Source organism: Pinus tabuliformis, chromosome 9, assembly GCF_031772625.1.
Source record: "Pinus tabuliformis cultivar Carrire ecotype Pingquan chromosome 9, CPIR1, whole genome shotgun sequence".
Taxonomy (NCBI): domain Eukaryota; kingdom Viridiplantae; phylum Streptophyta; class Pinopsida; order Pinales; family Pinaceae; genus Pinus; species Pinus tabuliformis.
The window spans coordinates 1904374883-1904387385 of NC_142307.1; the positions used below are offsets into that span (position 1 = coordinate 1904374883).

A 12503-nucleotide genomic window follows, 5' to 3' on the forward strand; every position below is an offset into this window, starting at 1 on the left:
TAGATGATTTAAACGTTGCTTACTCAGCGCTGGGTATCTCCTTACCAAAAAGGCACTCATCAAGCCAAATCGACAGTATAACACATTTTAGTTGACTTAAGGCCTTACAGATCGGATGCTTAGTCTCAGTCTTCTTTACTGAGCCGGCTCCCTACGATACACATACAGCTCTTCACCTAGCGGGGTTGATCCCGACCTAGAGCCCCTTAACCTACCCGCTTTGAGGAGACATCCTTAGCCCGAAAACACCTTCCTTACTAATACACCCTAAGACACTACTGTCAATATCAACTTATGCCCCCATTGATTTTGTTGCCCGGATTACCGTCAGCCAAAGATATATTTTGACCCTTTTGGCAAGTATATGTAGTTGATCTCATGAGTATCAAAACATTTACAGAAACCTCCAAAATATTCATAAACAAAGAATGCATACACATGCAATGTTTTAAATGTTACCAGATAAGATAATTGGACAAGAAAAAAGTCTACGAAGACTCACACATTGATTAATATTAAGACAATAGTTATCTACGCGTTAAAGAAAAAGCAGATTTTCATAGCATCGACTACCTTGTGAACAAGGTCTTCTCTAGAACAACCTCCATAAATTCTTTTCAATGTATCAGGAAATACGCTAAGTTGCCCAAAAGAAGATAAACATGCCACTTTAATAATCAGGCAGTGTTAATGCTACGGGACCTATCAACTATACAAGTCATCGTCTTCTTTATTTTCTGCTCCAGTAAATGGTTCTGAAGAACCAGCTGCCGCTGTACCACCTGGCCTCTCTGCAAATCGGAATTCCGTACCAAAACCTCGAGACTGCTGCAGCGTCTGTGCAAATGCTTGATATTTTCGGATATCAGCATCGCTGACACTCCTTCGAGCATATTTCATTGACTCCTCAAAATGAGCTGCTTTTATTTCAGATACCTCCTCACTATCATCCTCATCCATAGCTTCAGGATTTTCTTTTCTCTTCCTTTCACGTTCAATATCCTACATCATATTCAAAATGAGCTAATGAGTGTCTAGTAGAAATATCACAGAACCTAAAGGTACGTAGCCTTTTGTTACTCCAGGCCACATAGAATGTAACATGAGAGTAAGTAAAAGCAAAGAAAAAATATAATAAGCAAGAACAAATCTCTGTATATAAGCATGGATACTATTGCTTACCTGCTCGATGTTTTCTCGAATGGCATATTTGCAAGCCCGCTGACAAATTTCTGTAATATCAGCTCCACTAAATCCTTGGGTATAACGAGCTAAAGCAGTCAAATCAACATCCTTGGCAACCGGTGACTTTCTCAAGCATGCTTTAAAAATTTGCAGGCGTGAACTCTCATCGGGTAATGGTATGTAAATTAACTGGTCAAGCCTACCAGGCCTTAGCAATGCAGGATCAATGATATCTGGCCTATTTGTAGCCCCAATAATGAAAACAGTTTTCTTGGCTGTCATCCCATCCATCTCTGTTAACAACTGATTTAGGACTCTGTCCGCAGCACCACCTGCATCGCCAACACTGCTCCCTCGCTGCAATATTGGAATTACATTTCAAAATTTAATTGATGTCTCACTAGACAAAGCACTACAAAAAATCTGCACACAAATCACTCCAATAAAGAGTGGACTACTCTTGACCATGGGAAGTGCAATTTATTTCAACATTAATTAACATCCCTTTAGATAAATATGACAAACTTCGCTCATGAATCACTCCACTCAAAGATGAGAATAATTTTGGGTATCGAAAGTCAACATACCTGTGTAGCAATAGAATCAAGCTCATCAAAAAACAAGACGCAAGGCGCTGACTGTCGGGCTTTGTCAAAAATCTCTCGAACATTAGCCTCACTTTCTCCAAACCACATAGTTAATAATTCTGGGCCTTTTACACTGATAAAATTGGCCTGGCACTCATTCGCAATAGCTTTTGCAAGCAGCGTCTTACCACAACCTGGTGGCCCGTAAAAGAGCACTCCTTTCGAAGGAGACATGCCAAACTTTTCAAATTTCTCAGGGTGCTCCACTGGATATTGAACAGTCTACAGACCAACATTAAAGTACATCTTAGTTAGTGATTTTCAAGATTCGCACATAGTTGACATCCTTGAAAGAATCAAAAATAGAAATGTAGTAATCCTGAGGTCCACTGCTTACCTCTTGAAGCTCCCTCTTGACATTTTCCAAACCACCAATATCATCCCAAGAAACATTGGGCACTTCAACAACCTATCGTACAAATACAAATATTATTATTAATACACTATTGCTTATAAATAAGCAAATAGAAGAGATGCATTGTTAGCACCTGAGTGTTTATATAACCCCTCTTGACTGATACATATAGAAAAGGATATTTGATGGAAGAAATTTGACAAAACTCACAGTTTCACGCAAGGCAGATGGGTTACTGGTGCCCAACGCAGTCTGGAAGTGCTCATTTGTAACAGCCATAGAATTGAGGATTTCAGCATCGATGGTCTCATCTTCCAAGTCTATAACATCCATTTTTTCCCTGATGCACTGTAGCGCAGCCTCGGTGCAAAGGGCTGCAAGATCAGCTCCAACATATCCATGTGTGTCCTTCGCAATTCGTTCAAGATCAACCTGCACCAAAAATCAAAAACATAATATATAAAGTCAGAGTATAAAAAATAGCGTTGAAATATGTGAAAATAGAAAATTCCAACGCGGTTAAGTTCATACATCGTCCGAAAGCTTCATATTCTTTGTATGTATACGAAGGACTTCCAGCCGCCCCACTTCATCAGGAACCCCAATATCAATTTCCCTGTCAAACCTTCCAAACCTTCTAAGAGCTGGGTCAATACTATTTGGCCGGTTAGTTGCTCCCATCACAATAACATGGGCTCGAGCTTTTAGCCCATCCATCAGTGTCAGAAGTTGAGAAACAATTCGCCTCTCTACCTCACCATGTGTCTTTTCTCTTTTGGGTGCTATTGAATCAATTTCATCAATAAAAATAATGGATGGGGCATTCTTCTCTGCCTCCTCAAAGGCTTTCCTCAGATTGCTTTCACTTTCTCCAGCCAACTTCGACATAATTTCGGGCCCATTAATTAAGAAAAAGAAAGCACCAGTTTCATTGGCTACTGCCCTAGCAATTAAGGTTTTCCCTGAACCAGGTGGTCCAAAGAGCAAAATTCCCTTTGGTGGTTTAACACCAATTGATTTAAAGAGCTGTGGGTGCCTCAGTGGAAGCTCAACCAATTCACGAATCTGGGCCATTTGCCTCCTTACACCGCCAACATCGTCATAACCAACTTCATCCAATCTATCTTCATCCTCCCGCTTCACAGGCTCTCCCTCACAAAAGATCTCAGTATCAGGAGAAACAACACAATATTCCCCAGGGTCCGTCTCTATTACTTTGAACTCTACACTGCGCATTCCACCTCTAACAAGGAAAAGGTCTCCTTTCCTTACTGGGCGATAGGCCTCCATGAAATAGGCTGCAAAGAAAATATCAGAACTTTAGAAACCATATTTCCTGATCTTATAACCCATATTGTAGAAAGAGAAGAAGAAAGCAAATAAATTGCACAAAACATATCATCCTAAACTTTTAACGCACAATGTTAGAAAGATAACTCATAACGCAAATTACAGGGAGCTATTCAAAACTTAAAATGGCACTGTATGCTCATATTTCAACTACCATGAGGTAGGTAGCATAAACTTCCCCAAACAAACAATGCAAGCATATTAAACGCACAAAGCAAATCTTTCTAACCTGAGTTTCTTTAAGCTTATGAAAATCAAATTACCTTTACGAGATCTATTTGTTGTACTTATAAGACAATTTACCCTAAGATACTGGCATGTATGAACAGCCTCATAACAAGATGGTAAATTCATGCATTGGTGCAAACTAAATGCACTGACCTACATTTTCTAAAGGTGAGAAAGACATTAAGAAATGAAAACATTGGAAAGGCAGAATTCAGAAGAAAAAAAAATAAAAAAACACTAGAATATCCATCACTTTAAGAAGAGAAATATGAAAACAGAATGAGTCGGGAAAAAAATGAGACTCACGCTTTAAATATGCATCGAACAGATTGCCAGTAACGCCCTCGATGGTATCATCAATAGGCAGGATATGCACACGCTTGCCGTACTTTACATCGGGGCACTGATGAACCGAAACAACATCGCCGAGTCGAACCCTCAGATTCGAACGCACAACCTTGTTCATTCTAATCCTGGGCTCTTCGCACGTCTCATCAGCGAGAGCGATACAAATCGTATCCTTTCTCTTCTTGCCCTAAAACACAAAATTCGAAACCCCAGGTGCCCCGGGCAAATTAGATCAAAATATCACGAATAGATCAAAGATCGAATCCCACAGAGCCAAGAAAAGAGGGCAATTTTACCATTATCAATATCAAAGCATACCTTGATAAGAATTGTATCTCCGCGGAAGAGCTGTAATTTTTCCATGGTGTCCGGATGCAGACAGACCACAGAGTTATCGTCGTTGATAGCCTCATCGACAACAAGGCGATTGGGAGCCTTCTTCCGCTCCAAAATAGCAGTGCTGAAATCCCTTTTGACTCCTTTCCTGTAATCAAAACGCAACAAAATTTAGCTCAACAGCATACAACACAAGAACTACCACTTCAAAATAGACCTGATAAACCAAACCCTCTGAAAATGAAAAGCAAGGAGACTTACGGTTCTGAAGATTCTCCCTTGTGCGCCATTGTTGCACTGGTGTAATTGATTCGATGGATGTCTGATCCGCAAACAATTTCGCAATTTCGTGAGAGACCGTATGAATTGCCATAAGGGAAGGGAAGAGCGGATATTTATAGGGCTTTCGAAGAAAAAATTATTTTTTCTATGTTTTTTAAATATTTTTATATTTTAAAAAGTTAAGTAAATAAATATAAAAAAATCATTTAAAATTTATAAGTAATTTTTGTAAGATGTGAAATAATATATAAAATTTACAATAAATTTTATATTTTATTAATAATTCAAAATATTTAAAATAACCAATTTTAAAATGAAAAATTATTTTAAATAACTAATAGGGCTTTCGAAGAATATCTCGTGTAGTTATTTTACCTAACTAGAGGAAGGTCGGTTCATTTCAGCCAGGTTAACTAACCATCACACATTCCTTGGGACGGAAGTAAAGCAAAAGTGCCGTGGAGGATTACTTTTTTTTTGTTTAAGTGAACTTTTTGGGGACACTTTAGCCAAAGTTAAAGAACCCCAAATTTTCTTTAATTCCAGAAGGTGGGGATGGGAGAGGACCATAACCATGGATGGAAACCCGCCACGGCTCAGCCAGGTTGATTTTTTTCCCAATAATTTCGATAAGCAAAAGGCGGGGTTCGTGGAACCATGATATCTATTCATTAATGTTGATTATACTTTGTATTGTAAATAGTATGAGGAGAATCTTATTTTATGGAGAGGATAGCAACATGCGGAGAAATATGAAGTAGGGGTAGGTGGAACTATGAAGTTTTAATTTTAATTTTTTACTTTTAAATGTAATTTATATTTTATACATTGTAAATAATATGAGGAGAATTTTATATAATAAAGGGGTTAATTATAAATAGTATTTTATATTATATAGAAATAAGGTTAGATGATTTTTTGGGTTAGGGGTTATTAGGAGAATTGATTGGCCAGAAATAAGGTCAGATGTTATTATTGAAAGTTGGAATGATGAGGTTTTAATTTTAATTTTTTATTTTTAATGTAATTTATATTTTATATATTGTAAATAATATGCGGAGAATTTTATATAATAAAGGAGTTAATTATAAATAGTATTTTATATTATATAGAAATAAGGTTAGATGTTTTTTTTGGGTTAGGGGTTATTAGGAGAATTGATGCGCAAGAAATAAGGTAAGATGTTATTATTGAAAGTTGTTTGGGCGATGACCATAAAAGAAATTAGTTTTTAAAAGTAGTTTTGGCAATAATTATATGGAAATTAGCTTTCTTATAAATATTATTTAAATTGAAATTGTTTTTTGTTTTTTTAGAGAAAGGCCTAAAACTCCTCATTAGGGATTATTTTCTTTGAATAAAAGTAAAAGAGAGTAAAACTTTGTCTCCTTATAAACCACCAATGAGATATTTTAAGTGTCGTGGTTTTCTTTAATTTTCTTTGAATAAATGTAACGAGTCAACTTGCATTTATAAATAGCAACTAAATATGTCTATCTTTATTGCCAATTGACAACTAAGTAATGATAGGTTTTGTCACCTTCATTGAAAGAGCATAAGGAGAACCAAAACATAGTTTCTTATTGTTTTAAGTGTCATTTCAAAGCTTTGAACAAAAAATCAACATGACAAATAACATTTGCCTCCAGAGATTGGACAAGGAGAACCAAAACATAACTTCTTATTGTTTTAAGTGTCATTTCAAAGTTTTGAATGAAAAATCAACATGACAAATAACATTTGTCTCTAGAGATTTAATGATGCATGGTTTTGTTGGTGTCATTTCAAAATTTTGAAAAAAAATCAACATAATAGATCAAATTTGTCTCTAAAGACTTTTTTTCAGGACGAAAAAGCATGATTGTATTATATAAGATATATAAAGAGGCATATTTGTACATTCGCTTGAAAATCTGAATATGACCCATATAGCTGGATCATTTTAAGCAAAAAACATGGAACATATCCCAAAAAAATGGCAAGGCTCTGCCAGGAAAACCGACAGAACCAGCTACAAGATTTTCTTAGATCATAGTGTTTCCAGGAAAACCAATAGATCATAGACTAACATCCAGCTTTAAGATTTTCTTAGATCATAAAGTTACCATAGGAGAAAAAGTTCCGCGGAAGAGAAACAAGAAGCAACATTTTTTAAAACAAACATAAGGCGAAGGAGAAAACCCATGTATACCTGTGAGACTGCTTTCATAAAATTAGAAATCAGGAAGAGAAAATTCCTGGATAGTGAAAATTTTCCCTTCAGAAGATACCTGCAAAAACCAAGAACCTGGAGCCGAAAGAAGACCTTCCTTTGACAACAAGTCTGCCTGCTGATTTTGAGCCCTGCTGATATGATGAATTGAGCATCCATCCAAACTTCCCCAGAAAAAACTGATCCTGTCCATCCATCCTACGAGGTGTGGCATGAAAATATTATTTTTTCTTGAGACATAATCCACCATTACTTTTGAATCTCCAAACACTGAGACATCCTGAATGTTTAGAAAGAGGCAAAAATTTAGAAGGCCAGCGAGGGCCATCGCCTCCGCTTTGTTGTTGGAGCCTCTCCCCCCGTTCTAGTGGATCAAAATTTGGTTATTTTCATTTGCCAAAATGTGAACTCCACAGCGACAGGAACCTTTCTGTTCAGCTCCATCGAAGTATGCCCTTGGAAAAATTGAGTGTTCCTTTGAAAGTTCTTTACAGGCCTCCTTTTTTTGCATAAGAGTCTTTTGCGGGAGTGCTTCAAAGAGAGAAACAATATTGAAAAAGATATCCAAGAAAGGATATTTCCTGTCATTGAAAATAGAGTTGTTTCGCCACTTCCAAATGCTCCACAGAGTGATAGTGAATAATGTTCTCCATGACTCCTTTTGCTCACTGCACCAAAGAAACGCTTCAATAATTGAAGCGTGTGACTTATGCTGGATTCCATAACAACTCTCCAAAGCTTGCCATAATTGCTGAGATCTTTTGCAGTTTAAAAATAAGTGACAGTTGTTTTCCTCCTCTGACCTGCAAATAGGACATAAACCAAGACCTTGCCATCCCCTCTTCTTTAAGTTTTCCCAAGATAAATTCTTGTTATGGGAAGTCATCCAAGAGAGGAAAATCATTTTGGAAGTGCATCCAGCCTTCCAAAAAATACGAGGGAAAGAAGGATTGTGAGGGGACTCCTTTAGACCAATTAGATTTTGATATACATCTTTGACGCGGACTGTATTCATCTCTTTCGAATTTTTCCAAATGAGACAATCAGACTCCAATGAGCGGAATATACCGCAATTCCTTAGGCACGTCCTGATGTATTCCCATTGAAGAGTGATATCAACCGTCATTTCCAAGATTCCTGCTTCTTTCCAAAGCGGAATAGATCCCTGCCAGCCAGCAATCAAACTGTTCCAAAAGAAAAGACCCCTCCTATGAAAATTAATTTTTATTCAGGCACATTTATCTCCTCGGCACCACTCAGGAATTGATCTTTTCCAATAAGGATCTTATTGCCAGTTTGGAATCGCCAAATTAAGTTCTTCAAGAAATAACTTTCTATCTTACGAAGGCTTAACCAAATTGAAGACCCATAAGAGGCGCCTATCCTTCCCTCCCTGAACCAGAATGATAAATCCTTTCTGCCCAAGTATTTCTTCTGAATTGTGAGACTCCATGGACCTTCTCCATGAATCGCTTTCCACAAAGACTTGCATAAGAGTGCCTCCCGAAAGTGCGCAGATCGAGCAAACCCCATCCTCCCATACTCTTCGGCAAAGAGATACTGGATAATTTTGAGAGATGATATTTCCTTTTTTCCGCTTGACCACCCCAAATAAAATTCGCAGTTAGCTTATTCATTTTTTGAATTATGCTCGCAGGAAGAAAATATAAATGTGCCCAGTAAACTGCAAGTTGATTTAACACTGATTGCACCAAGGTCACTCTTCCCGCCAAAGAAAGGTATCTATATTCCCAAACTGAAATCTTCTTGTAGTATCGATCTGGAATCCATTGCCAATCAGTCTTTGAATATCCATTTGCTTTTATCTGAAAACCCAAATATTTAATTCCAAGACTGATGGATTGCACCTCAATTCCAAAAAGGTTGGATAACCATTCAACTTCTTCCTGGTTGATATCATTGTGGTAGATTATTGACTTTGCATTGTTTATTTGCAATCTTTTGAAAATTTTTAATGATTTCATAAAAGCATAACCATGTGAATCTGCATATCATTCCGAACATAATAATATCATCCACAAATAAATTGTGTGAGATTGAATTATTTCTGCAGATTTTCAGAGGACGGCACTTGTTTTCCTTGACGGCCTTGTTTATATGGAGGCTAAGCGAATTCATAGCCAAGATGAACAAAAGCGGCGATAGGGGACAGCCTTGGCGAAGACCTCTGGCCGCAAGGAAAAAAGGAGATGGAATCCCGTTAATGATGATCGCATAGTTCACCTTCTCAACACAAGCCATGATCCAGTTAATCATGCTGGCTCTTAAACCAATCTTTGCGAGTAAGCACCTGGTGAAGCCCCAATCAAGGCAATCATATGCCTTGCGGAGATCGATCTTGAGGATGACAGCATCACTTTTTTTAGAGTGTATGGCAAACAGACCTTCTTGTGTGTTTGCAACTGCGTCCAAAATATTTCTTCCCTTTAAAAAGCCGTGTTGATCCTTTGTTAGGAATTTTGAAAAAGTTCCTTTGATTCTTTCAGCAATGATCTTCGATATAATTTTGAAAGAGATGTTACAAAGTGAAATCGGTCTAAAGTCCTTGAAAGAATCTGCATCTCCCTTTTTAGGAATGAGTGCTATATTAGTGGAAGAGATTTTTTGATTGATACTGCCTGACATCCTGGATCCTTCCACCATCCTTAACAGATCAGATTTGATAAGATCGAAGAAGTGAATGAAGAATTCTATCGTCCAGCCGTCTGGTCCCGGGCACTTGTCCCTTTTAAAAGATTTCATTGTTCCTAACAGCTCCTCCTCAGATACTGGCTGGAAAATTTGATCATTTAGCTCTTCATCGAACATCTAAGGAAACACTTCAATGCCCCACAAAATATCCTGAATCTTGCAGTCCTCAGATCTTTTGTACTGATTTTCAAAGAATTTCACTGCCTCATTAGAAATGTCCTGTTGGGAATATAGGAAACCACCTCTTCCATCACTTATTTTCCAAATAGAATTCTTTTCACGTCTGGAGTTGGCAAATTTATGAAAAAAAATTGTATTATTGTCCCCTTCCTTAAGCCATATCGCCCTGCTCTTCAATCTCCAGAAAGATTCCTCCTGTTCTAAAATTTTCAGTTTTTTCTTTTGTAGCTCCTTTATCCGGCATCTCGTTTTAAAGGATAGTGTATGAGTAGCCATGGCTTCCGAGGCACTGTCTAATTCCTTTTGAATTTCCCGGAGATCATTCCTGTTTGATTGCCTTTTCTTGAACTGCCACTCTTTTACCACCTTTCGAATGGATTCCATTTTGTCCCTGAAAGTCATTAAAAGTGGAAAAGATTCGGGAGACGACATCGCACTCCAGGATTTTATTATGATATCATTAAACTCTGGATCTTCCAGACATGATCTGTTGAATTTGAAAGAGTAACCTCTTCTAAACCCCTTTTCCCTCCAGCCTAACATAATCGGTCTATGATCAGATATGAAGACATTCTCAATCGATGAGAATGGCATGCCTATCTTATCAATTAGGCTAGCATGAAGAATAAATCTATCTAGTCTCTTGGCTATATAAGCTTTCTCGGCTCTTCCATTTTCCCACGTCGGATGCAATTTGGGAGGGAGAATATCAACAAAGTTCCTGCTTAGAAGCTCATTTTTTATTCTGTCAGCAAGGGGATCCTTTTTCTTATTGATGCCCCAGATTTCATCCATATTTAAGGTGATATTAAGGTCTCCTGCAATCAATAAAAATTCAACGTCAAGAATTTCTGAAGCGAAAAGTTTCTCCCAGAAAGGCAATCTGTTCTTGTAGGGAGCATATATATTCAAAATGTTTATTGGACATTTATGCCCCCTCATTTGTGCCGAGATGAGAATGCCCGCTAGACAACTATATGTTTTTGCTTTGATCCAGGCAGGATCCCATAACACCGCTAACCCGCCAGAAAGGCCATTAGCTTCCAAAGCAGAAATGTGCCAAGAGGGGAACATCTTCCTGAAATAAGAAATTGCTACAGAAGAAGCATGCATGGTCTCTTGAATTAAAATGATTTTGGGGCTTGCTGAAAGGAAAAGATTCTTTAAGGCCAAAAATTTTTGGTCTGCCCCCAGACCTCTAATGTTCATGGATATGATAAAATTCATTTAGAAGGTATTCCGGCCATGCTTGCTCTAAGAGGCCTTTCTTCTGTCATATCAATGATAGGAATATCTATAAGAGATAGATTACTGATTCCTCTGCCTGCTCCATCACCCCTCCCCCTGAAGTGTCTACTGCCCCTGTTGTTTTTTCTCCTCACCGTAATGTTATTTGCAGAATTAGGGCTTATTTGAGGAGATTTTCGATTTCCAGGCTTATGAATGGTGAGAGGCCTGAGCTCCAGTGATTTCTTGCTTAATAGGTAGTCCAAATCACAACCGATCGAGTTTGTAGGCGAGGATATAGGAGAATTAACAGGGGTGGGAGTAATCAAAGGCTCTTTTCCAGATTTTTTCATAATTGGGGACGAAGATGAGGATTGGATAATGTGGACCTCCTTGCTGATATTTATTAAAGGTTGAGGGACCAGGGGAGGATTAGGGACTTCATGATCAGAGGTTGGCTCCAGAGGGGGCATTGGAGGATTAGGAACTTCATGATCAGAGGTTGTCTCCAGAGGGGGCATAGAAGGCGATATAATATACAAAGGGTTTGGAATTTTGAGCGACGGTGGAGTTTGCTTATGGTCTTCACTACACGCCCTAAGCTGGTCATCCGACCCCGAAGGGGACTGACTTTTTGAAAATGCTAACTTCTCCGATCCCGTGGAAGGAGATTTTATCCTATAAGACTTTGCCGCGAAATGGGGGGTGCCATGATGCTTTCGGCCTCTTATAGGGCGCCATGAGCAATTCTTGATTAGATGACCTGTGCGGTGGCAAGCTGAGCATCTAAAGGGGACTCCCCAGAAATCCAGCCTCTGTCTAATTTTTAACTCCCTCCAGAAGATATCAATGTGGTCCAGAAATCCTCCTCTGTAGGCTTTATCTATCAGAATCCAAGCCACTCTTTTATCTTTCTCTCCTAAGCACCACGGATCAACATAAACACATCTCTCTATGGCGTTTCCTATCTCTGCTAAGGTTTCCTTTGACCATAACTCCAGGGGCAGTCCGGGTAGTTTAACCCAAATCAAGTTGTTGGTAGGGGTATTCTTTAACGGGTTATAACCCAAATACCATCTGTGCAATGCCAAAAAACTTCTTCCATAAACCCACTGTTGCTTCAGAATGGTTTCCAGGTCACCAGAACTAAGAAAATGAAAGCAGTACCACTCCTTTAATAATCTGGCCGCAATAGGAACATATCCTATTAATGGTTTCCATTGCAGCTCGAGCCATCTTCTCATTTTTTGGTCATCCATCTCCGGGAAGTGCCACCGGCCTACCAGCGCATTATCCTGGAGGCTTCCTATGCGGTCTGCCAGGTGATCGCTATCAATTTTAATGGCTGCAGGAGGGGGAATAGTTTTTACAGGCTTTAGATTTTTTCGTGAATAGCCTTCATCATATGCCCTTCCTTTTAGCTCTACCTCGATTTGACCTT

The 12503-nt window shown here is 38.5% G+C and overlaps 3 protein-coding genes across 3 annotated transcripts; all 3 read right to left on the reverse strand.

The window, feature by feature from the left end:
- Nucleotides 1-471: 471 nt before the first annotated feature.
- On the reverse strand, nt 472-4870 carry LOC149156545 (cell division cycle protein 48 homolog). Its single transcript, XM_089438275.1, has 9 exons — nt 4711-4870; nt 4432-4597; nt 4072-4300; nt 2719-3485; nt 2398-2619; nt 2170-2241; nt 1773-2054; nt 1183-1542; nt 472-1002 (listed from the first exon to the last, which is right to left on the reverse strand). Exons 1-9 carry the CDS (start codon nt 4737-4739, stop codon nt 706-708), a joined length of 2424 nt encoding a protein of 807 aa, XP_089294401.1. The 5' UTR covers nt 4740-4870; the 3' UTR covers nt 472-705.
- Nucleotides 4871-8322: 3452 nt separating this feature from the next.
- LOC149156546 (uncharacterized) lies at nt 8323-9772 on the reverse strand. The gene is made up of 2 exons (XM_089444783.1): nt 9130-9772; nt 8323-8948 (listed from the first exon to the last, which is right to left on the reverse strand). The coding sequence occupies exons 1-2, from the start codon at nt 9770-9772 to the stop codon at nt 8323-8325; spliced, it is 1269 nt and encodes a 422-aa protein (XP_089300909.1).
- Nucleotides 9773-10948, reverse strand: LOC149156547 (uncharacterized). Its single transcript, XM_089444784.1, has one exon. It carries the CDS (start codon nt 10946-10948, stop codon nt 9773-9775), a length of 1176 nt encoding a protein of 391 aa, XP_089300910.1.
- Between the last annotated feature and the right edge of the window lie 1555 nt (nt 10949-12503).